General features: G+C 38.5%; 1 protein-coding gene across 1 annotated transcript in view; it reads left to right on the plus strand.

Moving 5' to 3' along the window:
* The first annotated feature begins 1,464 nt into the window (after window positions 1–1,464).
* Window positions 1,465–26,225, plus strand: part of Abcd2 (ATP binding cassette subfamily D member 2) — a 40,327-nt gene continuing 15,566 nt past the window's right edge. The window contains exons 1-6 of the mRNA XM_005067124.4: window positions 1,465–2,595; window positions 4,156–4,336; window positions 9,757–9,878; window positions 13,511–13,676; window positions 14,384–14,478; window positions 17,129–17,274. Coding sequence (XP_005067181.1) covers window positions 1,657–2,595; window positions 4,156–4,336; window positions 9,757–9,878; window positions 13,511–13,676; window positions 14,384–14,478; window positions 17,129–17,274 — 1,649 coding nt within the window. The 5' untranslated portion in view covers window positions 1,465–1,656. The remainder of the gene's footprint in view (window positions 2,596–4,155; window positions 4,337–9,756; window positions 9,879–13,510; window positions 13,677–14,383; window positions 14,479–17,128; window positions 17,275–26,225) is intronic.

The following is a 26,225-nucleotide window of genomic DNA, read 5'->3' on the forward strand; positions in this document are numbered from 1 at the left end:
CCAATAAACTCCACGTGGGATCGTTGAGTTTGTGTCTCCTTACTGGATAAACCTAAACATTTTAACAACAATATCATCTGGAGCAGGGCTTAGGCCCAGTGTGTCCAGGCTGAGAGAGCAACCCTCAATATGGAATGGGCTCCCAAAGTCCATTTGTATGCCACAGATAAATACTGATCTACTACTCAAGGCCCCATAGATTGCTGAGGCCTCTTCACTGACACCCAAATTTAGGGGGTCTGGATCAGTCCCATGCTGACCTCTCAGCCATCAGTCTGGGGTCCATGAGATCCCCCTTGTTCAGGTCAGCTGTTTTGTGGGTTTCACCAGCCAGGGTCTTGACCCCTTTGCTCATCACTCCTCCCTCTCTGCAACTGGTTTCCAGGAGTTCAGTTCAATGTTTAGCTGGGGGTGTCTGCCTCTGCTTCCATCAGCTACTGGATAAAGTAGTCTTGAATCTCAATATCAGATAAGAACATTTAAGGTAGCCTCTCCACTATTACTTAGATTGTTAATTAGTGTCATCCTTGTAGATCTCTGGGCATTTCCCTATTGCCAAATCTCTCAGTATAACGACTCCCTCTATTATGTTATCTCTCATCCTGTTCTGTCCTGTTCTTCCCCTGACTCAACCTTCCTGCTCCCCCATGTCCTCCTCTCCCCTCCTCTTCTCCCCCTCTCTTTTTCCACTAGGGAATTTTTAAAGTCTCTTTGTAAACAAATGTGTGTCAGGTCAACATGGCTAAACATGACCATCGTGGAGCGAGAAGACTTTTATTATCAAGACAAGTTAATGCAGGGTAGAGTGAGGGAGAAGGACTCTGAGTGTAGCGGGGAACTCTTCTGTAATCAATTTGCCTCCGGTTTATTTACCAGGAACACCCTCAGTCACAATCGAATAGGTTCTGGGAATATCTGAGAAAACGGAAACAAGGGCACTCGGAGAGGCGGGAGGGAGACACAGCTTCAGAACAAAACATTCTCAAGGATTTGCCTTTGCTACTTTTGTTTTGTGGTTCTAGCGCTTATCACTCTGTTGTCTGACTCCTCTCCCTGGGCCGGTTCCGTTAACCCTCTTATGGCTCCACCCTCCTCTGGTTCTTTCTCTCCCGGCTCTTTAAAGCTCCTGCAAATCTTGCTATCCGCTTGTCCTTTCCCCTTGTGGAAGGAAATCTTAGAGACTGGATGTATATTCTGAAACTTCTGAGGGTTTCTAAGTGACGCTGAGCATGCTCAGTAGCTCAAAGGCAAGGTTTGGTCTCCGGCAGTTGACCTGATTCGACCTCTCCAGAAATAGACATTTAACTCTCTGAACCCCTGTTTAAGGATAAAATTCGTTTGGGCTCTGTCTTCATTTTTAAGATTCAAAGGGAAGAGGCGAGGACTCCAGGGTCTCACCGCCCTCGCAGCCAATGAGGAGCCCGGGGGAGGAGCCTGGCCAGCTCTGACTGGTGAGAGGCTTGCCCCCAGTAGATGCCGTGGAGTTTGAGTTTTGCTGCATCCGTCACTGAAGAACAAAATAAGAGTAGAGGAGACAGACAGTCTGCAGAGCATGGGAGGCGGTGGGGTTTTCTGAAACGTTTGCTAGGCTTTTCGTGGAGCATGAGCTTTTAAAACGAATTCTTTTTAAAGAAACTCATTAGTGTGGCTGGGAAAATGATACATATGCTAAATGCAGCAGCCTATCGGGTGAAATGGACCAGATCCGGTGCTGCTAAGAGGGCTGCCTGCCTGGTGGCTGCGGCATATGCTCTGAAAACCCTCTATCCCATCATTGGCAAGCGTTTAAAGCAGTCTGGCCACAGGAAGGAAGAAGCTGCCGCTTACCCGCCTGCAGAGAAAAGAAAAATACTGCATTGCACAGAAATCGGCTGCAAAAAGGCTGCGCCCGGACTGAATGCAGAATTTTTCAAACAGCTACTAGAACTTCGGAAAATACTCTTTCCAAAACTTGTGACCACTGAAACGGCGTGGCTCTGCCTCCACTCGGTGGCTCTAATCTCAAGAACATTTCTTTCTATCTATGTGGCTGGTCTGGATGGGAAAATCGTGAAGAGCATCGTGGAAAAGAAGCCTCGGAGTTTCATCATCAAATTAGTCAAGTGGCTTATGGTTGCCATCCCTGCCACCTTTGTCAACAGTGCTATCAGGTACCTGGAGTGCAAACTGGCTTTGGCCTTCAGAACTCGCTTAGTAGACCATGCCTATGAAACCTACTTTGCAAATCAGACTTATTATAAGGTGATAAATATGGATGGGAGGCTGGCCAACCCGGACCAGTCCCTCACTGAAGACATTATGATGTTCTCACAATCTGTGGCTCACTTGTATTCCAACCTTACCAAACCTATTCTAGATGTAATCCTAACTTCCTATACTCTCATCCGGACTGCTACATCCAGAGGAGCAAGCCCAATAGGGCCCACCCTGTTAGCCGGACTTGTGGTATATGCCACTGCTAAAGTGCTGAAAGCTTGCTCTCCCAAATTTGGTACACTGGTGGCCGAGGAAGCTCATAGGAAAGGCTATCTGCGGTATGTTCACTCCAGAATCATAGCCAATGTGGAAGAAATTGCCTTCTACAGAGGACATAAGGTAAGGCAGACATTAAAGCAATGGGTGAAATGCGAGACGGTTCAAGCAGCCACTGCAATGCTAGATACCATCTGTTGTTGTCTTATTGACAGGCCCACTTTCTGTATGTCATTGGCCCTTTAAATCACCAACTGTTTGAGACTTAAAGAGCTTTATGAGATTTCATGAGAATAAAATTTCATACTCTTTAAAGGAGTCTACAGGGACTCAGTTACTCAAACACAAATGAAATGAACTCAAAGGCATTTCCTTATAACCTAAATATTAACTTGGTGAGTGGTTCTGTACATGTAGGGAAATGCATATTTGGGAACTAGTAAGAGTAAACCTCTTTGGATTCAGATGGAGGTGTGAGGGTGCTATTTGTTGTGTTCAAGAGAGGGAAGCTGCTTTCAAGGAGAAAACAGCTTGGAAAATACTGCAAGACTGATCAAGGAGAAAGTGTCCTAAAACTTAAGAAATGCAGAGGGGTGTCTAGTGAAATAGAATGTCCTTTACTTTTAGTTCATGATGAGCTCATACTTTTGACAGAGATAATTAAATTTTGCCTGGTAGAGAAGTAAACACTGATATTAGAGGAGATGGGAGTAGATAGAAACACTAGGGTGGTATTTTTAAATGTTATGAATCTTCAATACAATTACCCCAGGTATGTTATAGTTGCTTCAGGATATTGAATATGATAAATTTGGAGGTAGCACTTATGAAACCTTAATGTCAATGGTTTGGTAATGTAGTACTTAAAGATATATTTTACTTACCAAGCAGAGTGATGTACCTCTTAAAGCAACAAGAATTATCATTGTTTAGGACCTCTAGTCCCACTTGGAATTGACCTTGTGTGTTGTGTTATCTGTACTGATTAGCTATATTTGAATCATTAAACTTAATGTAAATTAATGGATTCCTTGCTTAAAAGACAAAATCTGGGAAATTGGGTCAATTCAAAAGTAGTCCAATTATATGTATTTTGTTTGTTTTTAGTTACTGTTCCTGTTCTCTAGGATGATGTGGATTTAATATTACTTACCCATATTTTAATAGAATATTATTTCATTTTATCATCTTAAAATTTAAAATTGCAATTATGAGTCTCTCTGTTTCTGTTCACTTTCTGTCTGTCTGCCTCCCTGTGTCTGTCTGTATGTACATAAGTCTTTCACATTCTCTCTCTCTCTCTCTCTCTCTCTCTCTCTCTCTCTCTCTCTCTCACACACACACACACACACACACACACACACAGAACTGTTAAGAATTGGACCCAAGGCCTCATGTATATCAGCAATAGGCAAGTGTTCTAACACTTAACTATACCCCTATCCTATTCATGTGTGTTTCAAACAATATATTTACTGGATAGCATGATTTTTTAAAAAATATATAAGTGTAGGATAAACTATATTATGACTAATTCTAATATCTAGTTACATTAATTGGTTATATAACAATGGCTATGCTAAATAAAGCAAAACAATATACCTATATCATTAATGAGAACCTTTCAGTAATTGCAGAATTCATTTCTGTAGTTTATTGATTCTTATCTTTTTCCTTTTTTAGGTAGAAATGAAGCAACTGCAGAAAAGTTACAAGGCTTTAGCTTATCAGATGAACCTTATTTTATCCAAGCGCTTGTGGTACATCATGATAGAACAGTTCTTGATGAAATATGTGTGGAGCAGCTGTGGACTAATTATGGTGGCTATACCTATTATCACTGCAACAGGCTTTGCTGATGGTGGTAATAACATTCACACTTAATCTTAAATATATGCTTAACGTTGTTTCTCTTTAGGGTGCACTTGCACGTTCCGTTTGTACTGTGTAGACAGCCATTGTCTGTCTTTATTTGTACTATGAATCAGTGGCAGTTTTCAGTGTTCAATAATGAGACCATCAGTATGAAAGAAGCAACAGGCTGCTCAAAGGACCTTGCCAAAGAGGTTCCTGACAATAGTGTTTCTGGAAGTCAAAATGGAATAGTTTTAATTATGCTGCCCCATGACTTTTCAGTTTGTATTTATCACACAGTGAACTAATATCTTCAGAAAGAGTATGGCATAAACACACCTCATGTTTTGTCTTAACATCCTATAGATTAAGCAGATAAAATTCCTATAACTGAATTTGTCCTGATTTGTGATTTGAAAGTTGTTTGGCTACATTGGATAGCCAGAAATGTTGTTTCATGTGCATGCAAGTGTCATGGAATGGGCTCTCTAGTTGTAGTAATACAGACACTTCCCCATGGCCATGATTTGGTGATGTTTGGATGGGGGGGGTGCATATAAAGCTGCAGTTACCTACTTCTGTGCTATCTTTGTCTCACAGTTTTTTTTAAATCAACATTTCTTCTTTGTTATAACTAAGAAAGATAAGGGCAGGACGGGCAATGTTGCAATGCTCTCCATGTATGAAAGCTTAGATCTTTACTGTTAGGAATGAAGGGGTTACGGTTAGAGTTCAACTTCTATAGATTCATATTCAAGGATTTAGCCAAGCAGAAATGGAAGTCCAAAGGAAAAACATAATCAATACATACTTTTTATTCCCTAAAGAACTCGGTGTAATGACTGTGGCATTTGCAACAGATGAAATATTGTAAATGATTTACAAAGTATTGTAAATTTTGATTTAAAAATTGTCAAATTTGACTCATTATCAAGCTAAATATGTCCATTTCAGTGAACTGTGACTTGTCAGTCCTCCCTTGTGATCAGCACTAACTACATAATGAATATACTCCACAAGTAAACTGCCAAATCGGAGCTGTGGACATTGATTTTTATTGCTTTCATGTGTTCAAATTTACCAAGCAATAATTTTAAATTTCTATTATAAAAGGTATTCTTAGTAATAGTATTCAAGACATAATCCTTTCATGAAGAAATAACTACTTTTCCCAAAGAGTGTTTACAGTGATAAGGAAGACAAGGAAAAAGTGTACACTCTCAAGACTGGCATTGCTATGAAATATGGAAAAATATAAATTAAAAAGTTATCTATTAAACTAATAACATTCATCAACAAGTTTCATGTTGAATGTACATTAGAGATAGTTCCAACAAGAAGATTATAATACAATGCTATTAGCAATGTTTGGTCTTATTAGAAAACCCTAGTGTAATCCACATAGGATAGAAAAAAAATGCACCTATTAATGGTGACAAATTAACCCCACTGAGGCTACTAAGAAGTAAACATGTATGCCACGAAACTAACTAGCTTACTTACCAAGAGGTAATGAGATGTCTAAAAATAAATCCTACAAATTTGGCAGTACTAGCTGAAAGGGACATTCTTTGTTGGAAACATAAGTGAAACAAAGTATCACAAAAGCTCATTCCAAAGACTATCTTGCAGAAGTTGGCAATGGAAGATCCTCACAGGATAGAAACGAATGTTTCAAAGTCTGTAGAATTTAAGGTTGTTCTAGCATACTGTGTGCCCACGCTACCAAATATAATTGACCTCTGGTGACTTAACAAGTGAAAGTATTGTTTCATTCAGTGAAAATATTTTTTTCAGTTACTGTTATCACCTTCAGGTTTCAGGTCTAGAAATTATATGTCATATTCTCTAATAGAGTCTTAAATCTTAACTTAAGGCTGGCTGTGGTGGTGTAAGCCTTTAATACAAGCACTCTGGTTCAGAAGCAGGTGTATTTCTGTGAGTTCCAGGACTTTCTGGGTGGGCCTAAAAATCAAGTTCCAAGACAACTAGGGCTATGTAGAAAGAAAAAAATATATGTATATATATATATATATGTAATCTCCTAATCACTTAATTATCTCTCATGTGATAGATAAAATAATCACATGGTACTGTATGTTTTAAGGCATAAGAAGGTAAAAAAGTGAGTGAAACAATGACTTAAGAAATGGTCCAGTGGTTAAGAGCACTTGCTGCCCTTACAGGGAACTAGAATTCGAATCCCTATTGAGTAGCTCATGGTGCTTGTAAGTCTAGTTCCAGGGTATCTGGCATCCTTTTATGGCCTGCATGGGCAGCATCTGTCCTCACGTGCACATACCCACCTGTCTCCACACATATACATAATTAAAATTTAAACCAAAACTTTAAAGGTATGAATAGAGAAGAGAATGAGTAATATAGAGGGGGGAAATGGGTATGGGGTGGGGATGGGGAAAGGGAAGTGGGTAATCCTGGGCCTGATGTAATAGTTAACTAAGCCTTGGGAAGACTACCTAAATTTATAGGCCTTAGTCTTTTTAACCATGTGGATAATAATACACAGCATTCAGAGTTGCTGTGAAATTATAATGTACCGGTGTGCTTTAAAATACTCCTTTGTAAGTAGTAAAAAGTTAGGCACCAGTTCTTGTCAGCATTGTTATGCTCCCAGCCTGGGCTCTGGAGTGCTTGAGCTTAAAGGCAAGCTCTTCTACTTACAAGTGACCCTGAGAAACCCATTCCACTTTTCCGTGGTTCAAGTCCCTCATATCCAAAATAGGGAAAGTTAGCAGGATTGTCCTAAGAGTTAATGCAAAATTTAGTATGGTTCCTGCAAATAGAAAATAATTCCTGGACATTTGCTGATATCATTCCTGCTGTTTTAAAAAAGCAAGGATCTGAAAGTGCCTAGAAAATCAGAAGTATGACTGTTGAGGAGAAAGAATCTGTAGAATTTTTGTTGGAGGGAGAAAATGATAAACAGCAGCTCTGCTGTAGATCTGCTTGGCTACCCTTTAACAACATCAAGTGAGCATTCAGAGTATGGACTGGGTACTTATGTTTAAAACATTACTTGTAGATCATACTGTTGTCCCACTCAGAAGAGGGCCTTAGAGCCTCTAGGCTAGAGATCCTGGCTTGCCTAAATTCAAATATGTAGTTAGCTGGAGCTCTGGGGATGGGAGACACTGTGTAACTCCTGGCACACTGTCTTTGCTCCTGCGCAGTCACCACCCTGAAACTGGCTCTGTAAACTGACAGTGATGATGGGCCAATCACTGAAATGGAAACGTTCGAGTCTTTGGTTATTTTATCATTTTTCTTTACTATTTTAAGGCTATGTATTATTTTGAGGCTATGTTTTTTTATTTCATTTATCATTCTAAGGCTATGCATCCCTCCCTTTGTATTAAGGCAAAAACACATCACAGAGGAAAACTTGTTAGTGGTGATTTTGCTCTTCACTGATGAATCAAAGGTGCTGAGCTGAGAAATAAAATAGGTGAGCATTTTAGGTCATGGATTTATACCTCCGACATTAAGGAATCTGGCCTTGTCAGAGAGGTCAGACAGTGACTGTCCATACAGGCTTATCATTGCTGGCACTGTTTCCATGGTACCTGTTGAAGAACATGGCAGTTTAAAAGTTATACACTATGAAAAATATTTACTTTGTTGCTAAAAGCATAAAAGCCCAGAAGGCATCATCTGCCAAAGCAACACCGGACCTATAATTCTGCACCAACCACTGTCCATCTGTGCAAATGGTTTTGCTGTTCTTGTTCTTAACAGAGGTAGCCAGTGAAAGGTCAAACCCCTTTTAACCCACATTCATAAAAATCCAGTGATTAGCCGAGATGGTCAGCCAGATGGTCAAAGTCTGAACCTTTTCTTAGTTTTAGCTCACAGGCAAATTCACTGTTTTGGTAGCTGGTTGCAAATTGCATAGGATTTTTCTATTGGTTATCTACATCTCAATATGCATTTAAATAGATTTTCTAAATATCTCCAGCCAAGCATGTGCTACTGCACAACTATAGTCCTAGAACTCAGGCAGCTGAGGCTGGAGGGTCACAATGTGAAGACTAAGTCACTTTGAACTACATAGTGAGAAGAAATCAAGTGTGTAAATTCCCAAGGACTGACAGAGAAGAGTATGTTAGTGATTCAGCTGAACTATAGGATAAAAATGTTTAAGAAAGGAGGAAAATATCAAAATTATGAAGGCCAGACTAGTTCAAATTCCTGTGATAGGAACCATACCATAATTAATTTTTGTAGTCTAGTTAGTAGGTTGAATTAGATGGGTATGTGGTAATGTGTACATTTGCATGGGCATGCGCATGTATGCATGTGGGTGTATGTGTGCATATGGGTGTATGTATGCATGTGGGTGCATGTTTGCATTTGGGTGTGTGTGTACATGTGAGTCTATGTGTACATGTGTGTGAAGATCAAAAGTCAATGTCAGGCACCTATTGAGATAACTCTTCATCTTTATGTTTATGTTTGTTTACCTTTAACTTTAAAATATTTTTTCCAATATAGCGTTTTTCTGTGTAGTTTTGGAGCCTGCTCTGCCACTTGCTCTATAGATCAGGCTGGCCTTGAACTCACAGAAATCCGCCTGCCTCTGCCTCCCAAGTGCTGGGTTTAAAGGCATGCACCACCACCACCCAGCCAAAATATTTTTTTATTATTTAAAAATATCATACATGTATATATTTATTACTCTGTGTGTGCCTGTGTTTATGTATGAGTGCAGGTACAGATGCAATACATTATGTATGTGTAGGTCAGAAGACAACTTTTGGGAGTTGGTTCTCCTATCACGTAGGTTGTAGGGATCAAACTCAGGTATTTGTCTTGGCAGCAAGTGACTGCCCACTGAACCATCTCAACAGCAGCCCCTCCCTCCCTTTATTCTTCTTGTTTTTTATAGCCTGGATAGAACTCTTTGATTCATGCTGGTTGGCCAGTGATCTCCATAAATCCTCCAGCTCCTCCAATACTAGAGTGACACCTTGCCCAGGTTTCTATTTAAAGTGTTGGTACCAGGAATCCAAACTCAGGTCCTCATTCTTGCACAGATGGCACTATCCTGTGTCATTGTCCCAGCTCCATCAAGTTAGTCCTTTTATCAAGAATATCAGGAGAGTTTGTTACAGTTGTAATAGTAGCAGAAATTTGGATACAGGAAAGGTCTAAAGGAAGCTAAATGGAAATAGCCTCCTGCCTATAGGTTTAGTTTTGCTAACTCTTGTTCTAAATGAATAATGCAAAAGGGAACTTCTAATAAAACTTATTTTATAGGATTTATTATATTTAATAATATATAATAATTAAATATAGTTCTGGGTAATTGCTGGTAGTGATACAATATTGTTATTTTATCCATAATTTAACTGATATGGAATAAGACAGTTACTTGGAAAAAACTCAATCATTCTATGATATTTCTCTTAGATCTGGAGGATGGCCCAAAGCAGGCTATGGTTAGCGATCGGACAGAAGCCTTTACTACTGCCAGAAATTTATTGGCCTCTGGAGCTGATGCTATTGAAAGAATTATGTCTTCATACAAAGAGGTATTTGAATTTATTACAAATTTGCTTAAAACATGAAAGCATCTGAAAAATAAAGCAAAGTGTGAATTATAAAGTATACATAGCATTTTAGAAAGTTTTTTTTCCTCTCTCTCTCCTCAAAACTGCCAAGTGTATAATTGAGGTCAAGGATGGCAACTCTGAAGTGAGGTGTTCAGTTATTTCTGTTTACAAGCATGATTTTACTTGCTTTTAAATGAGGAGAACAAAAAAGAATCGCTCTTGTGTGGCCCTGCCTAATTTACATTCAGACTTCATCATTTACAAATCACATGATCTCAAGCCTCTCATCTGTCTGGATCCCTGTTCCCTTGTAAACTGGGGTGATGACAGCAAGGATTTTACAGGGGGTTAGAAATTCATCATGTGGGACACTTAGGCTTTTCCATGCCCGATAGTCATTAGCTAATAATACATCTTCACAGCTTGCAAACTTTGCTCATCCTTCGTTGATGAAGTCTCACCAGGAATAATAAAACCTGGTGATTCCACTTCTACTAGTGGTCTCTGAATCCCCTGGGTGGTCTTCTCTGTCTCTACCACTTTGCTACAATATGGTTCTGCCCCTTGTACCTAACTCTGAGCAGTCTCATCTTGGGGACTGTCATGCTCGCCTTTGTACTCCTAGCATTCATCCCAATACTTAGGTATGTGACTAATAAGAATTTTTCAAAAACAACAGGCAAAACAACAACAACAAAAAGACCTGTAGGTACCACTGGGTTATGATTAAAAAGACTATTCAATTCAGACATTTCTAAGACTCTATCAATTAATCTTGTAGATCATAAGGCTCAAGTACCATTGCAAACTTATCTCCTAATTTAATTAAAGTGCAGTGTTTGACACAGCTTCAAAGGTTCTGAGTTTCTTATAGAACTGATTTATTGATTTGGATTTTTTCCATAATAAAACCAATAGTCCAGTATCACTTATCAAAACTACTCAACTTTTAAAAATCCAAACAGTAATTTTAACAATCTGGAGACCTAGGTTGGGGGATAGCTTTTGTTTCATGTAGTTCACTTTACTATTAAGCAGTAAGATTTTTACTATTGAAATTAAATGATGCCAAACGTGGTGGCGCATGACTTTAATCCCAGCACTTGAGATGCAGAGGCAGGCGGATCGCCTGGGAGTTCTTGCCAGCCTGATCTATAGAGTGAGTTTCAGGACAGCCAGGGCTACACAACAAAACCCTGTCTTGAGGGGTGAAAAAGGCAATAAATAAATATGACCAAAAATGCCCATCTTATATTAAAATGTGCTAAGTCACAGAAGGCTCATCACATTTAACCATTCTAGATTATATCCAGTGATAAAAATGACTTCTTTTGTCATCATTGACTTTGTTTCATAAAAGTACATTGTGCCACTGGGAGATGACAGGAGTAATCATGCCTTCTTCACGAGCTGCAGAGGAGCAAAGGCCCCTTCTACCCAGGATTCTTCATTCCACAACAAAGCAGTGGTGATCCAAAGCACGTACCTTCTGGCATACTCTTAGTTTTTATAGACATTCCCTTCCCATTCCAGTGTCCATCCCAGTCTACTTTCCCATTGTTTCCTCCTCTTTTATTTTTTCTAAATATTTCTGTTATTTTAAGGTTTTTTTCCTATGCTGATACTTATATTTGCCCAATTAGCTGCTTGGTTTATGCCAACCTGATACAAAGCTGAATAGTACATATCTGGAAAGATGGAAACTTAATTGAAACAATGTCTCCAGTAAGACTGGGCTGTAAGCGGGTCTGTGGGGGTGTTGTAGCAGTTGTGGGAAGGCCTCTGCCACTGCGGGTGAGTAGTGCCACCTGCCACTTTGAGTAGGGGGTCCTGAGTTGATAAGAAAGTGAGTTTAGCATGCCAGGGGAGCAAGCCTGTAAGCAGCCCTCCTCCATGGGTCCAGTCACTGCTTCGGTCCCTTCCTGCAGCTTCCTGCCTCAAGTTCCTGCCCTGACTTCCCTCAGTGACAGAGTGTGACCTAGCAGCTGTAAGGTGAAATAAACCCTCTCTTCCGCAAGTCGCTTTTGGTCATGGTGTTTAACCACAGCAGTAGGAATCCTAACTAGGACACAAAAAATTCTTTTAAATCTGTATTTTGCTAAATCATCTCTCTGTCTCTGCTTGAGAGCTCAAGACTTCCTTCCAGATACATTTTCAAAGTTATTCGTTATATAGCTATAACATTAGCCTACATCAATAAATGGCCAATTTACAAGCCCTCTCTCTCCAGTAGAAGGCCTGTGACACTAACACCTATTCATTACAGCTTAAATTTTACACACAAAGCTCTCAGCCATCTGCCAGCATCCGTGTGTTAATCTACATATGAGGACGGTTGGTTACGAGACATCTTTTGTGACATGCATGCTTATTGGTGTCGGTTTCCCAGTTCCTTTGCTGAGACAAACGATACGGATAAGACAAGTCACCTTTCACAGTCCCCTGATAGCAAGCTGTTCTGGTATAATAGAGAAACAGCAGGAGCTTACCCTAGATGGACAGCTGGCAGAACAAGAGCAAAGTCTCTTTCTATGGAGCTTTGTGGACTAGAGCAGAAATATATTTCACCTTACTTCATAATCTTTTCTAGAAAAAAAAATACCATGCCTTTATACTTTTCCTTGACCATTGAAGCCATATTTGCATTGACAAGAAGCTGGGTTGTGGGGTTTATATGATGAAGGTCCCGAAGCTTCCCACTGGGCTCACTTTCACAATGTAGACCTCTAGCACAGATACTCCTTTGCTCACACAGGAACTCTGACAGTATTTGGCTTAGAGGCATTCATTTATAAATAAGGCAAAAAGTACTTTTCTCCTGTTTAACATATTCATATTCACATGTGCATAAACACACCTTCCTATTGATCCTGCTTATATTTAGGGAAGCTGCTTTGGAGTATGTTTGGAGATAATACAAAAATGACTGAATGAGCTGCTTGCTTTTAACTAATAAATAGAGTTAGAGTCAATGTCATTATATTTGATTTGAATTTTTAATACATATATATATATTTATGGAGGCGTGAACCCAGGGATTCATGTACATTAGACAAGGGTTCCACCACTAAGGTACATATGCAGATTAATGACATATTTTAAACAGAGAAAGAAGAGTGATGATGATTGTAATACATGCTTTTAATACCAGTACTTAGGAGGCAGATCTCTGTAAGTATGAGGCCAGCCAGAGCTGCTGGCCAGTGAGATTCTGACTCAAAAACAAATATAAAGAAACATTGTTTAATTTAAGTGGGCAAAACAGAAATGTGACTAAAAGACCCTTATGACCCATTAATTATGAAAGGTTCTAATTTCCTTTTGAGCACTGAGGTAAATCAATATTTTTGTTTTACAACTCCAATGACATCTACACCAATATCTTCCTTTGTTGTCCCTAATAAGCTTTACTATTGTTTGCTTCAGTAATCAGATACAGTCTTTTTTCTGTCATATATAATCAAGTAGAATCTTTAGCAATAAATAAAAAGGTTTATATATATAAATTATACATTATTTATATAATTATATATATTTATATATACATATATTATAATTTTAAAGGTATCTGTCATGGCCATATTAATTCATTCTTTACATCTTGATTATAGATCACTGAACTAGCAGGCTATACTGCTAGAGTATACAATATGTTCTGGGTCTTTGATGAAGTGAAAAGAGGTATTTATAAGAGAAATGTCACTCAGGAGCCTGAAAAGCATGGCAAAAGAGGAGATGACATGGAACTACCCCTCAGTGACACCCTGGCCATTAAAGGTAACTACTTCAGGTGTTTTCACATTTCCCCTATAGCTGAGTGTCACTTTATAAAAAGAACTAAAGGTTTCTTCTCTAGGAATCAGGTTTTAATAGTTACAAGAAGCTAGAATTCAAATGACAAACATCATTTAAACAGCAATCTCTGATTAGTACTACAAATCATGATGTAAGAAGAAAATATGACATTTCTATTCAGGAAAATGTGCTCACATTGTGTTTAGAGGCAGCACATATGGCTCAAAGAGTTGCTCTTATAACTTGAACTAATAAATAGAATCAGTGCTAGTGCCATATTGTTCTTCATTATTCGGCGTTTCTATGCTGTGCTACATCCCCACTGTTCTGCGTTTCTAAATGTTTGTATTAAAATGTATCTCTTCTTAATTCCTTTCTTGGGACAGTGTATTTTTGGTGTTGTAGGAAATAGGGGAACAGAGTGACTCTAAATTATGTAGCTAGGTTATATCAGACAGAGTTTATGTCTGTGAGGATAAAGATAATGATATTTGATTATAAGATGATTTTCTCTGAAATATTTTCTAAATTAAAAATATAGATATTTAATTGACTTCACGTATATTTATTTTTCCTATGTGAATTATCTTTAAAATTGAATTTGTTCATTCTGTTGTATCATTCTGCAAGTTTATTAGCAGCAGCAGCTTGTGATAGCCCTTGTAACATAAACTATTCCTTGATTACAGGAACAGTTATTGATGTGGACCACGGAATCATATGTGAAAACGTGCCCATAATTACACCAGCAGGAGAAGTGGTGGCTTCCAGGCTAAACTTCAAAGTAAGATGATATCCAAGAACCTTCTGATTGTTGGGCCTCACACTAATAGAAAACAACTCAGAATCCATGTACCTTATGTTAAATACTTGGAGAGGAGCGTATGCAAAGGGGGAAATCAAAAAGGTACGCACAGAGGCTCAGTTGCAGAAGCAGTCACTTCCTCCCAAAGCAGGGAGAAAAGAGAACTCTCATTTCCACTGCCTTAGTGCCAGGTTGAAAATCAAATTTCAGAACACCAAGAGCCATTCAGGGTAGCTTTGGGGAGCAAGAGGAAATATCAGAAATTAATACCTGGAAATGAATTTTAACTTTTTGTAAAAGTTGTTAAGAAATCTGTAAGTCTTTTTTATACTTTCTAAAAATAATACATTTTCCCAAAGGTAATTATCAAATTCAGTTTACTAAGGCACATTTTACAACCTTAATTTCGACTTTAAATAATCAGAAGATTCATGCATTCAACTTTAGTTTTTTTTTTTTTTTTTTTTTTTGGTTTTTACTAGACAGGGTTTCTCTGTATTGTTTCAGAGGCTATCGGTCCAGCCTGGCCTCGAACTCACAGAGATCCGCCTGCCTCTGCCTCCCGAGTGCTGGGATTAAAGGCGTGCGCCACCACCGCCCGGCTCAACTTTAGTTTTTAATTCTGTTGAAAATAATTGATTTAATGTTCCATATACTAATTACAAAACTAAAGTACAAAAGCATGTTGTAGGTCCATGGCCCTGGTTTCACAACATTGTGAAGTTTAAACATACATTTTAGACTAAGTGTAAAATAGCAAACATACTGTTTTAGATACTTGATTCATCCTGTCAGTACACTGACAACTTAAAAAGAGGAAATATTTAGTTGGTTCCTGGTTTCAGGGGATTTCTTTGGGGTTGAGCTGTCTCACTGCTTTGGGCCTGAGAAATAGCTGAACATCTGCCAGGAATGTATAGCAAAGGAGTCTTTACTGCAAGCTAGATAGCAAGCAAAGAAAGGGAATGAAAAAAGGATTAGGCCAAGGAAGAGTCCAAGGACACATGGTCCCAATGACCTTCTTCCTCCAGGTAGGAATCATGTCCAAGGCTTTCCACTGCCTTCCAAAAGTTGGAGACTCAGTGATCAGCACATGATCCTATGGGAGGTATTTCATATTCAAACCATACCAACTAAAATGAAGGCAGTTGAACTATGTTTAAACAAAGGCATGATCAGACTTCATAATCAAATTATGAACATCGTAATAATGGTTTTGAAATAAATCCTAGCCTAGGCTTAATTATCAGAGATATATTTGCAATTGACGAAAGTCACTAAGTGTTGAAGAGAGATGATGCAATACACTGAACATAATCTTGTTAATAAATTGGAAAGAAATTGTTTGTACAGGATTTATTGTTCCATTATAAACCTATAGGATGGTTTTATTATTAGGATATGACATAAGCACCAATTAGCTACTCATTGCAAATATGGAATGTTTTATTATATATTAATACTTTAACAAATTTAGTCAGGGATAAAACTAAGTGGGTAGGGTGCTTGCCTGACATGAAAAGGTCTTGAGTTCAAACCTCACCCTGGAAAACAAAGAAGTGAAAGCAATCTGGAATTTTTAAATGGCTCTGTGTTTCTTTTTGCTTTGTCAGTATAGGTAATGTAACATTGGTTCTTGTTCCTCTAATTTCCAAATAAACAGGTGGCAAGGTCTGAATATTGCTGTGTTCTAACTATGCCACTGTTAGCCATCACACCCTGAAGAAAAACCCAGAGTTCAGTCTCCTGTAGAAAGTAATTAATAACCCAGTGGAAGACTCTTACAGACTGTTAGGATACTATGAAGATGTATGTCGTTACATTTGTTATTATATTTGCCTCTGGAAGTTGTATTTCAATTCTAGTCTCCCTAGAATAGGATAAAAAGTCATGCTTCAGTATTGATTGGGAAATACACACTTTTTAAGAAAATTGATTTTCATCCTTTTGTTGGTCTTCAAACTTAAAATTTTGACTTAACAAAACAAAACAAAACAAAAAAACACCAAAAACCCAAAATGTGAGTATTTACTCAGTATTTCCTGGGAAATTGTGCTAAGGAAATATCAATATGAAAAGGTTTTCCAGCTTTTTTTCAAGTGTTAAATTTCTAAAAACTGATAGAAATTGGCCCTTTTAAGACATTTCCCTCTTGATTATATGCTTTTGTAGCATTCAGACACTAAAGTACAATTAAGGACCCAGCTGGCTCCTTGGATAACTGTGCTTTCTAGAGTATTCAGTTTTCAGTGGCATTTGGGTTTATATAAATTTAATAAAATAGTAATATAAATAAAATAAAATTGAATCTATTTTTAATCTAGGCTTTATGGATCCTCCTCCTCCCTGTGTAGCTCATTTCTCTACATGTGAGTAGATCTGATCACAGTATCTCAATTGAAGTGTTGAAAAGCCAGTGTTCATTCCAAGAAGATCCATTGCAATTAGTGATTTTATGATACTTTTGGCTTCAGAGACTAGTCAAAGCCAACCTTCATGTTCTAATCCTGATACATTTTCTTTGCTTTCTTTACCATCCAAGACTGTCGTGTGATTGAATTTTTTAAATCACCTTTAAATGCTACCAAATGAAATAATTACTAAATATTGATTTTATTTCTGACTTTAGGTAGAAGAAGGGATGCACCTTTTGATTACTGGTCCCAACGGCTGTGGGAAAAGCTCTCTCTTCAGGATCTTAAGTGGGCTATGGCCTGTGTATGAAGGCGTCCTCTATAAACCACCTCCCCAGCACATGTTCTATATTCCGCAGAGGTAAGACATTCTTCATAGCAAATGAAGATGGTTGCTTTGGCTCCTGGATTGTGTTCATCCCTCGGGCTCTTTGGTTTATGCTCATTCAAGGATATTTTCACTGGGAGAAGCTACTGAGTAAATAGGAATGAGTTCACTTGTCCACAGAGTTTTTTTACTGTTTTGACTATAATAGATTCTGGATCAGTGCCATTTCTTGTAGTTTTCATGCTTGACACGATTCTAAGAATATTCAAAGGCTTCAGATGTCTTAGCAAAGAATAAATGGATCCGAAGAATAATTTGATGTCAGATTATCTTCTTACAGATAAAAATATAGTGCTTGGGTTCTGTTCAGGTCTTTCCATCATGCTACATATACTCATGTGTCCTAAAATTCTCCATTCAGGCCTAAGAGTCTCCTTAAAATCTTTATTGTGATTATGATAGATAGATATTACCTTATTTAAAAATTATTTTAAGAATAAGATAAACATGGAAAATACCAATTTTTGCCCAAATTTTTAATCATCCACCTTCATAACAAACCAGAAGTATCTAAACTCAAAGTTGTATACTTGGGAATTTGAAGTTTTTATTATGGGAGAGAGAAAATCAGCTATAAAGAAAGAAAAGCTTCTGTGGCCCCGTGATTTCTTCAAGTATCACCCAAGTTCAATAGACATTGCATTATAAGCATTCCCTCTGTTGTCACGTGGGTTAAGCAGGCATGACACGGTGCTCCCTCTGGAACAGAGGACTTCACTGAGGCTTGTGACAGAGCATCTAGGATAGAAGTGTAGGGCTGGAGCACATGTGCATGTCACATTGAGGCCAAGCAGTATCACACACTTTAGTCTCCTCTTCTTTGCTGGTAAATCCTGACATTTGGTCTGAGTTTTAGGCCATAAGCAGCAATTAGGGCCTGTAAATTTATTTTCTTTCAAATAAGACTCAGGGTGGTAACAGCAGGATGCTGTCTGGTGTATAGGAAGGTAAACAAATGTGTTAGCTGAAAACATTAAATACGAGCAATGCTGTTGGTACCCGACTTTAAAACTTATCAAATGACCTGTGACATCATAAACATTTGCTTTTCTGTCCTTTGGGGAACCTCAGCTTTACTGCCTCAGTTTAAGTTTTATAAACGAATGTAGTAAGTAGCATTATTTAAATGTTGTACTTAAGTCATAAGGCATAGAGCCATGAGAAACGTGGTCTATCAAGAAACGAATTTTTGATGAAAATGAAAGTGTATAAATAAAGTTTACATTTTACCCATTAGATATTTCATGTATTGTATTGTATGGAGGAAACACATCCTGAGTATACATTTGATATAGTGAAAATAGTTTCCCAGCAATGGACAAGTTTATGAAAGTGACTAAATTAACCTTTACCCTCAGAGTGAACTAACCACAATGTTTTACAATAAACAGAAATCATTAGGAAATTTTTTCTTATGAAATATATTTTTGCCTGAGAAAAACTGTCAACTCCAACCTAGTTAAAGAGAAAAATAAGCAAATGTGGTCTATATTTTAATTTATAAATGAGTATTGTTTTAAGTTAGTTAACCTTAGTTATATGTATGTAGAGGCATAGGGAATCATATTTACACTTAAATTTTTTGTACAGTCATGTTCCTTCCACTTTTGTTTAATCTTTACTTAAAACACAAATGTAAACTAAGGAAGTCTAATTGTAGCATTTATTTCTTGTATTCTAAAAGCCAGTGATTTTTTTCAAGTTTTGGAAAGATCACAGAAGATTTTATTATGTAAAAGAAAATAATAGTATGACCTCTTTTAAAATATGTGTCAGCAAATGGACTTAATCATCACATACCTGACAGCTATGATTAATTTTTTTCAGTACTCACTAGCAATGGAATGTAAGCTAACAACTAGTTTGGGAGAAAAATCAACACAAAATTCATACCTAAATATGGATTCTAAGTCATTAAGCAGATTCTACAGTTAATCACTGTGATTGAAGTATTTCTTCTTAGAGGATGAATCTCTTTATGCAGTAAAAAAATGCAAAAAAAATGCTACTTTTGTTGGTGAAAATGGAGTAGGTTTTGTGACAGTGGGTTTCTTATGTCATGTAGTGAACAAAAGAAAACTACTCGGGGAATAGCACGCACTTGCTTTTGACCAAGCCTTCACACACAGAGACCCAAACAAAAATGCTACTCTGGCTCGCTTTGTAAATTGGGAAACATGAATTCCTGAGAAATTGTGAAATCACCCCAGCATTCTCCCAGTTGGTGTCTTCTAATGCTTTAGCAATGCTAATAATAAGAGCCAGATCTTTGGAGAACGGGGCCTTAGTACAAGATGACAAGGCTGTTCTGTATAAACCGAGTCCAAACCATTTTCCCTCACCCTGTCTTCATCAATGACAGAGTATAAGAACTGGAGCATCTGTATGATTTAGTACAGAGTGTTTCATCTGTAAAGGACTTTAGCCACTTTCCTTCTGTGGAATGGTGAATGGCGAGATGCTGGGGCTTTGCTCAAGTAGTACCTGAAACCTATTCTGGCACTTTCCAACCCTGACCCAGTGTCCTGCACCGTATGACTGCACACCATAATCAGATGACTGATGCCCATCATCCCATGCTGGACCAGCTTTCCTGACTCTATAGAAGCATCTTCCACTTGGATGTATCTCCTGAATTATTTTGCCAACTCTTGGTGTGTTTTCTCTTCTTCCCAAGCCTCCAAAGACAGGCTTATGACCCTTTGCTCTTGCTTTCATTTCTTGACTAATTTGTGGCCTCTTACTCACTCAACCCTTTGTGAATTTTTGTCTACAGCAGTCACAGTCCCCAAAGCCAACTTTGTGAGTATTTAATTTATTTTTCTTGCTACTCAATGCACTATCAGCCATCAAAATGAGACATTGAGGTATGGGATTTGGGAGAGCCCATAGGAAAGGAAGGAGGGAAGGAAGAATGACAGGATGGTCACTTCGCATCCCTTTATGCTGCTTTAGTTAACACCCCCATGATGTTTGTGTATGTCACACTGGCTTCTGAGCAATTGCCTACAGTTGAGCACAACCCAGCATGGCATTACATTTTAAATATTCCTGTCTCACTATTCTTCTTTGAAAGAAATATCTCAGGAGGGACGTGCTAACGAAGAGCTTGCCACTCAAAACTGTATGCCCTTATACTATATCAAACAATCAGAGACAGATTAGACCCCCTACAGTTATCTATCGATATTTGCATAAATGTGTACAAATTCTGTTCATCTTTGACTCTGAGAAATAAGACATTGGGGAAATGAGAGAAAAATTGCACTCATAAAGAATGTATTAAGCCAAGTGGTGGTGGCGGTGGTGGTGGCGGTGGCGCACGCCTTTAGTCCCAGCACTCAGGAGGCAGAGGTAAGCGGATCTCTGAGTTCAAGGCCAGCCTGGCCTACAGAATGATTTCTAGGCCAGCCAGGGCTACATGGGAAAACCATCTCAAGAAATGAAAACTAAAAACAATGTAAAAGATAGAAAGGATTGTGCTTAATTAACCCTAACCCCCCCTGGGGTGGCTGGTGCTTAATTAACCAACCCCCCTGGGGTGGCTGGTGCTTGTGTTGAATCCATGGCTCCATGTATGCTGAGCGCACACTCTGCCAATGAGCTGTGCCCCAGTACAGAATGACTGACAGATTTCCTTTCTATTGGCAAATCTGCCCAGCATCTTACACTAGGAACCATCTGTCTGTTTTGTTACTTGCACTGGGTTTGTTGCCTAATCCTCTTTGTGATGGATAAATGTCTTAATTAACAGTTGTTGTTTTTTTTTTAAGGAAATTGCTGAAGTAGTGACAAAAGCTCAGTAGAGTTCTTGAGGCTAATTCCTTGCTTTATGAGTACTAGATGCAAAAAGTTGGATGGTGTAATTTTCATAATAGCAAATATCTCTTTTGAGTATCTCTCTGTTTGCTAAAAAAAAAATAAGAATATTAGGAATGATATTATGCATTCAGAACTCAAATCTTGAGCTTGCTGTGCATAAGAAAGCCTGATAACATGATTGGTTCAACCTGTGTATTTTTCAGTGATTGACAGTGAGTAGTCATGGATTGCCCCGCCTTCTTACTGTTTGGCCACACAGCTGGAGAAATGGCATATTAACAACTTTACACTCCCTGCCTTAGAGTTAAGAATGCTTTGAATTTTTATCAGTATTGTCCAGTTAAGCTATACAGCTTAAAACATTTTTTGACTCTGAGCACAAAGATAAAGATTATGATTTTCCATGCTCTCCTCTTCTTTCCTCCTTTGTCTCAAATATAGAATAACCAAAAACCAGAAAAAAATCTAACAAAAAATAAATTATATCAAAAAGAACTATCAAATAGCTCAATGTTAGCACAAGAAAATAAGAGCCTAAAGCAAAATTTTAAAATATCTAAGATGTTTTTCATAACTAATAACTATAAAAATATAATTATTGGGGAAGATTTGATCTCATATACTTTTACTATGACAGTTAATCATTTTTTAAATAAGTGCAGATGTAAGGTTTCACAGAAAAACAATTACAGTTTGTTGCTAAATTCTTTCCCAGGAGGAGCAAATTTTACTCCAGGCATATGTATTTCAGATTGTCTCTATTAGTATCTTGAAAACTGAGTAGGAAGTGAAGCATTACAAAGCTACAATTATTTTGCTTCATCAGTGAAAGGCCCTCTTAAGATAAATTCCTCTCTGTAAACCAGGGGAAATTAGCTGAGTTTGAAAAGTCTATAGAAATCAGAAGTATAATGAAGTTACATTTGTCCTGCTTTTCTAACAATGAAGGCATCAGCCAACCCTCGGTATTGTGAGTCCTCAGAAGCTCTGTAAACTACACCAGTGAACTACATGCTACCAAAGAAAAACTTCTACATAAAACTTGAAGTACCTTGTTAAAAAACCTGCAAGCAATTATCCAATGAGTGGGAATTATTTTGAATTGTCGTCTTTTTTACAAGATGTTTTTTCATTGCTGGGTTTCATTGCCGCACGACAGGCAATTGCTCCACCAATGAGCTACAACTCCACACTCCTTTATGTTTTATTTTCACTTTGAGACTGCAAGGGAAATGAACTTCTCATTTAAATGGTGATCACTGGAGTACCTTCCCTTGTGCCTATGTTATGGTAAACAATCTCACAACATTGCTTCGTTTAGCTGCTTCATTCTGCACTCGAGATAAATTGAATAAAGTAAGTGACTTCACAAACAAATAAGATCAAGCTCGGAGTTGAGTGACGGTACTGCAATAGTGAGAAAGGAGTCTCTCCCAAAACCACCTCTCTAAAGCCCGTTAACACAACCATTGCTGTATACTGTATAGCATAAAGTGTTGTATACTGAAACATGGGTGGAAATGACCACTTCATCAAATACTAGCTCTTTGTCAGGGTATACGGCAAGGCCTTTAGAGGCACTCATGGACAGGATGCATAGGTATCTTTTTATCATTGCATTCTGGACCGTGCTGTGTAATGGGACCACTTTTGCATTAGCATCTATGCTTTACACTAAGGTGGAAGGAGATCTGCACCTACTGATGTGTGTGAAGACGGGGCTGGCATGAATTTAAAGTCCCTAAACATTCCTTTACCTCAGGTTCGGGATGGTTACTAAGCACCTTTGTGACAGCTGCTTTACACCAGTGCCACTGTTACAATTTGTAGATGTGAATTTAAGATAGTTCCGCAGATGATTGCTTAAGGTGACATATGCAAGCAAATGAACATGGACTGTTCTTTGCCTCGACAGTTCCATTTACTGGTTTATACTCAATATGTATAATGCCCCAAAGTAGGGCACAGTGAGACATCCTTCAGGAGATGACTGAGTGAACCAAATGTGGCTTATAGCTACAATACAGCATCATAACAGTATTCAGCTCTAAAAAGATGAATATGGCACATTCTAAAACACACTTAGACCTGAGAACATTTTAACAATTGGGAGAAGTCAATCACAAAAGAGTATGTATTGCATGAGTCTGTGTATTTGGAATGTTCAGAATAGGCAAATTAATGGGGACAGGAAACACACTGGTTACAAAGAGCAGCCAGATGATAGTGATTGGTCCTGACCGTGGGGCTCCTGAAGATAGAAGCCAAGAAAAGTATTCTCAAGAAGGGGGTGATGGCCACCTGAATTTGTGGATGTGTTAAAAAAAAAAACTGAATTATAGACACTAAAGGCTGATATGAAATCTGAATCACATGCCAAGTTAAACCAAGATACTTGAGTGATTCTTGTATTTAAGATCTTTTATGTATGTGTGTAGTTGAAACACGAACATTTTTATTTCCATTAACAGTAAAAAACAAAACAATTACATTACAAAACAATTATGGACTATGAGCCCCTCAAAGAAACAGTTTGTAAATACTGTGAAAAAACAAGTGGACCTTTAGTCTGCAAAACATGTTTTGTATTTGGAGCCTTACTCCTCAGGTAAACACACAGAATTGCTGTGATTTTTTAAAATATTTTTTAAATGTCTATGAGTGTTTAGCATGCATGTACTTCCATGCACCAAATGAATGCCTGGTACCCATGGGAATCAGAAGAAGGTACTGGACCCACTGGAACTGACAGACAGTTGTGAGCTGCCATGTGGGTGCTGGGAACCGAATGTGGGTCCTCTGCAAAAGCAGCCGGAGCTTTTAGCTGCAGGGTCACAGCACCCAGCCCTTGCTGTCTGGACAAGACAGGCCCTTGGCTAGGATGGCCTGGTGGTCGTCACAGAGCCACTCCAATTGTGCGTGGCTTGCAGAGTCCCTGCCTGTGTTAGTTTCCACTGCTGCTGTTACAAGTCACCGAAATACTGGTCGTTTAAACCCACGGAGAGCCATTCTCTCGTAGTTTACGTCAGACCAGCCAAGACATCATCAGTTACACTGTGTGTGAAAAGCTGAAGGGGAAGGCTGGGGCGATGATGCTGTGGGTAAGAGCACTTGCTGTTGAAAACAAAGAGAAATCCACCCTATTGCCTACTTGACCTGACCGTTTGAAAGGCTGGCCGTCAGATATTACAGATGAGAGTATAGTTAGGAAACTGTTTTTAATCATTTTTAGAATTAATTCAAGCTATGCGGCCAATGTTACTTAATTCATTCCATCCCTAGCCTTTTCCTCCTTTCTTATGTGGTCATGTTATCTTTTTTTTTTTTTTTTTTTTTTTTTTTTTTGGTTTGGTTTTTTACGAGACAGGGTTTCTCTGTATTGTTTTGGAGGCTGTCAGTCCAGCCTGGCCTCGAACTCACAGAGATCCACCTGCCTCTGCCTCCCGAGTGCTGGGATTAAAGGCGTGTGCCACCACCGCCCGGCTTATCTTTTTGATAGTTATAAACAGTTCCTTGCTTTTCAGTTAATTTCAGTGAACTGTTTAATTAATTTTCTTCATCAAACAGCAACATTTTAACATGATTATAAAATCAAAGCTTGCATAGAAAAGATGCAGTGCTCACCTTTATTCCTAGCACTGGGAGGTAGAGGCAGGTAGATCTCTGTGAGTTAAAGCCAGCCTGGTCTACAAAAACAGTCTTCTAGGACAGTCATGGCTACTTAGCAAGACCCTGTCTCAGAGAGAAAGAGAAGGGAAGAAGAAAGAAAATATGTTTAGAGAGGGTGTGTTCTCTACTCTATTCATTTCACCTCCTTGGGTGACCTTTTCACAGGTTTCTGGCTTGCTTTTCCTGTTTCCTTCTCTAGGTGTAACCAAATGGTTATTTATGTCATCCCTCATTTTCTTTTCATAGAAGGTGACACACTATCTACTGGTGTTTCTCAACTGGGGATAGCTTTGTGACCAAGGAGCATTAATCCCATTGTGGAGACTTCTAGACAATTTTTAAAATCATGTTTGAGCAGATGCTGCTGACACCTAGTGGATACAGGCCAGGTATGCCACTAACCTTCCCTCAGCAGGATGCCATCGGCAAGGACAAGTCATCTATCAGTAAGCATGGCAGAGCTGCTGTGACATACTGATCTGGTGTACGCTTTCACATTTTCCTTTTCAGATGAATGATGAGCACAGAACTCACTGTATTACTTCATTGTATCTGCCTGGCCTCTCTAGTAGGTACACATAGAGGATCTCATTGTAGGTACACAGAGTTGATTCAAGGATTCTCTCTGCCTGCTCCTTTAACTTGGCCCTCAATATTGTAATGGCCCTGTAATGGGTAAGCTTAGTCAAGTTTTCCTTTTCAGCATTTTTAGGAGAATATCCTCTAAGAAAATTCCCAGAAGTAGGTCAAAAGGCAAACGACATGTCAACTTGCCAGATTTCCCCCAAGGAGGTTGAATTTTCACCATTGTATGAGAACTTCTGTTTTTTCCCATGGGCCTGTCAGCTGACTGAATTATCAAGCTGTTGAATTTTTTTTTTTTGCTAATCTGATAAACAAGAAAACCAATGTCATAGTAATTTACATTTTCTTATTAATAATAGTGTTTGGTTGTCTACATTTCTGTCAACACTCCAAGTTTTAGTTTAATGTGAATAATTTTAGATGTACAGAAACAATCTTTATCAAATATGGTTGTATTGGTAAGAGTTTTCTAGATGAATAGAACTGACAAAATGAGAATAGATAGACAGAGAGATAAATGTTGATTTAATTAAGAAAAATATATAACGAGGATTTATTAGAGTGGCTCCCAGGCTGAGGTCCAGCTAGTCCAACAATGGCTGTCTACCAATGGAAAGTCCAAGAATCCAGCTGTTGTTCAATCTCCAAGCCTGGATGTCTCTTCTGGTCTTCAGTATATGACAGACTCCCAAAGAGGCTCTAATAACAGTGAAGGAGTGAACTTGCTAGTGAAAAGTGACATCAAGTAGGCAAAGAGAGAATGCTTCCGTGTCCTATATTAAGGCTGTCACCAGAAGGTGTGGCCCAGGTTAAAGGTGGAATCAAAAGATTGGGATTGAAAGTGGGTC

Source organism: Mesocricetus auratus, unplaced genomic scaffold (assembly GCF_017639785.1).
Source record: "Mesocricetus auratus isolate SY011 unplaced genomic scaffold, BCM_Maur_2.0 Super-Scaffold_100010, whole genome shotgun sequence".
Lineage (NCBI taxonomy): Eukaryota > Metazoa > Chordata > Mammalia > Rodentia > Cricetidae > Mesocricetus > Mesocricetus auratus.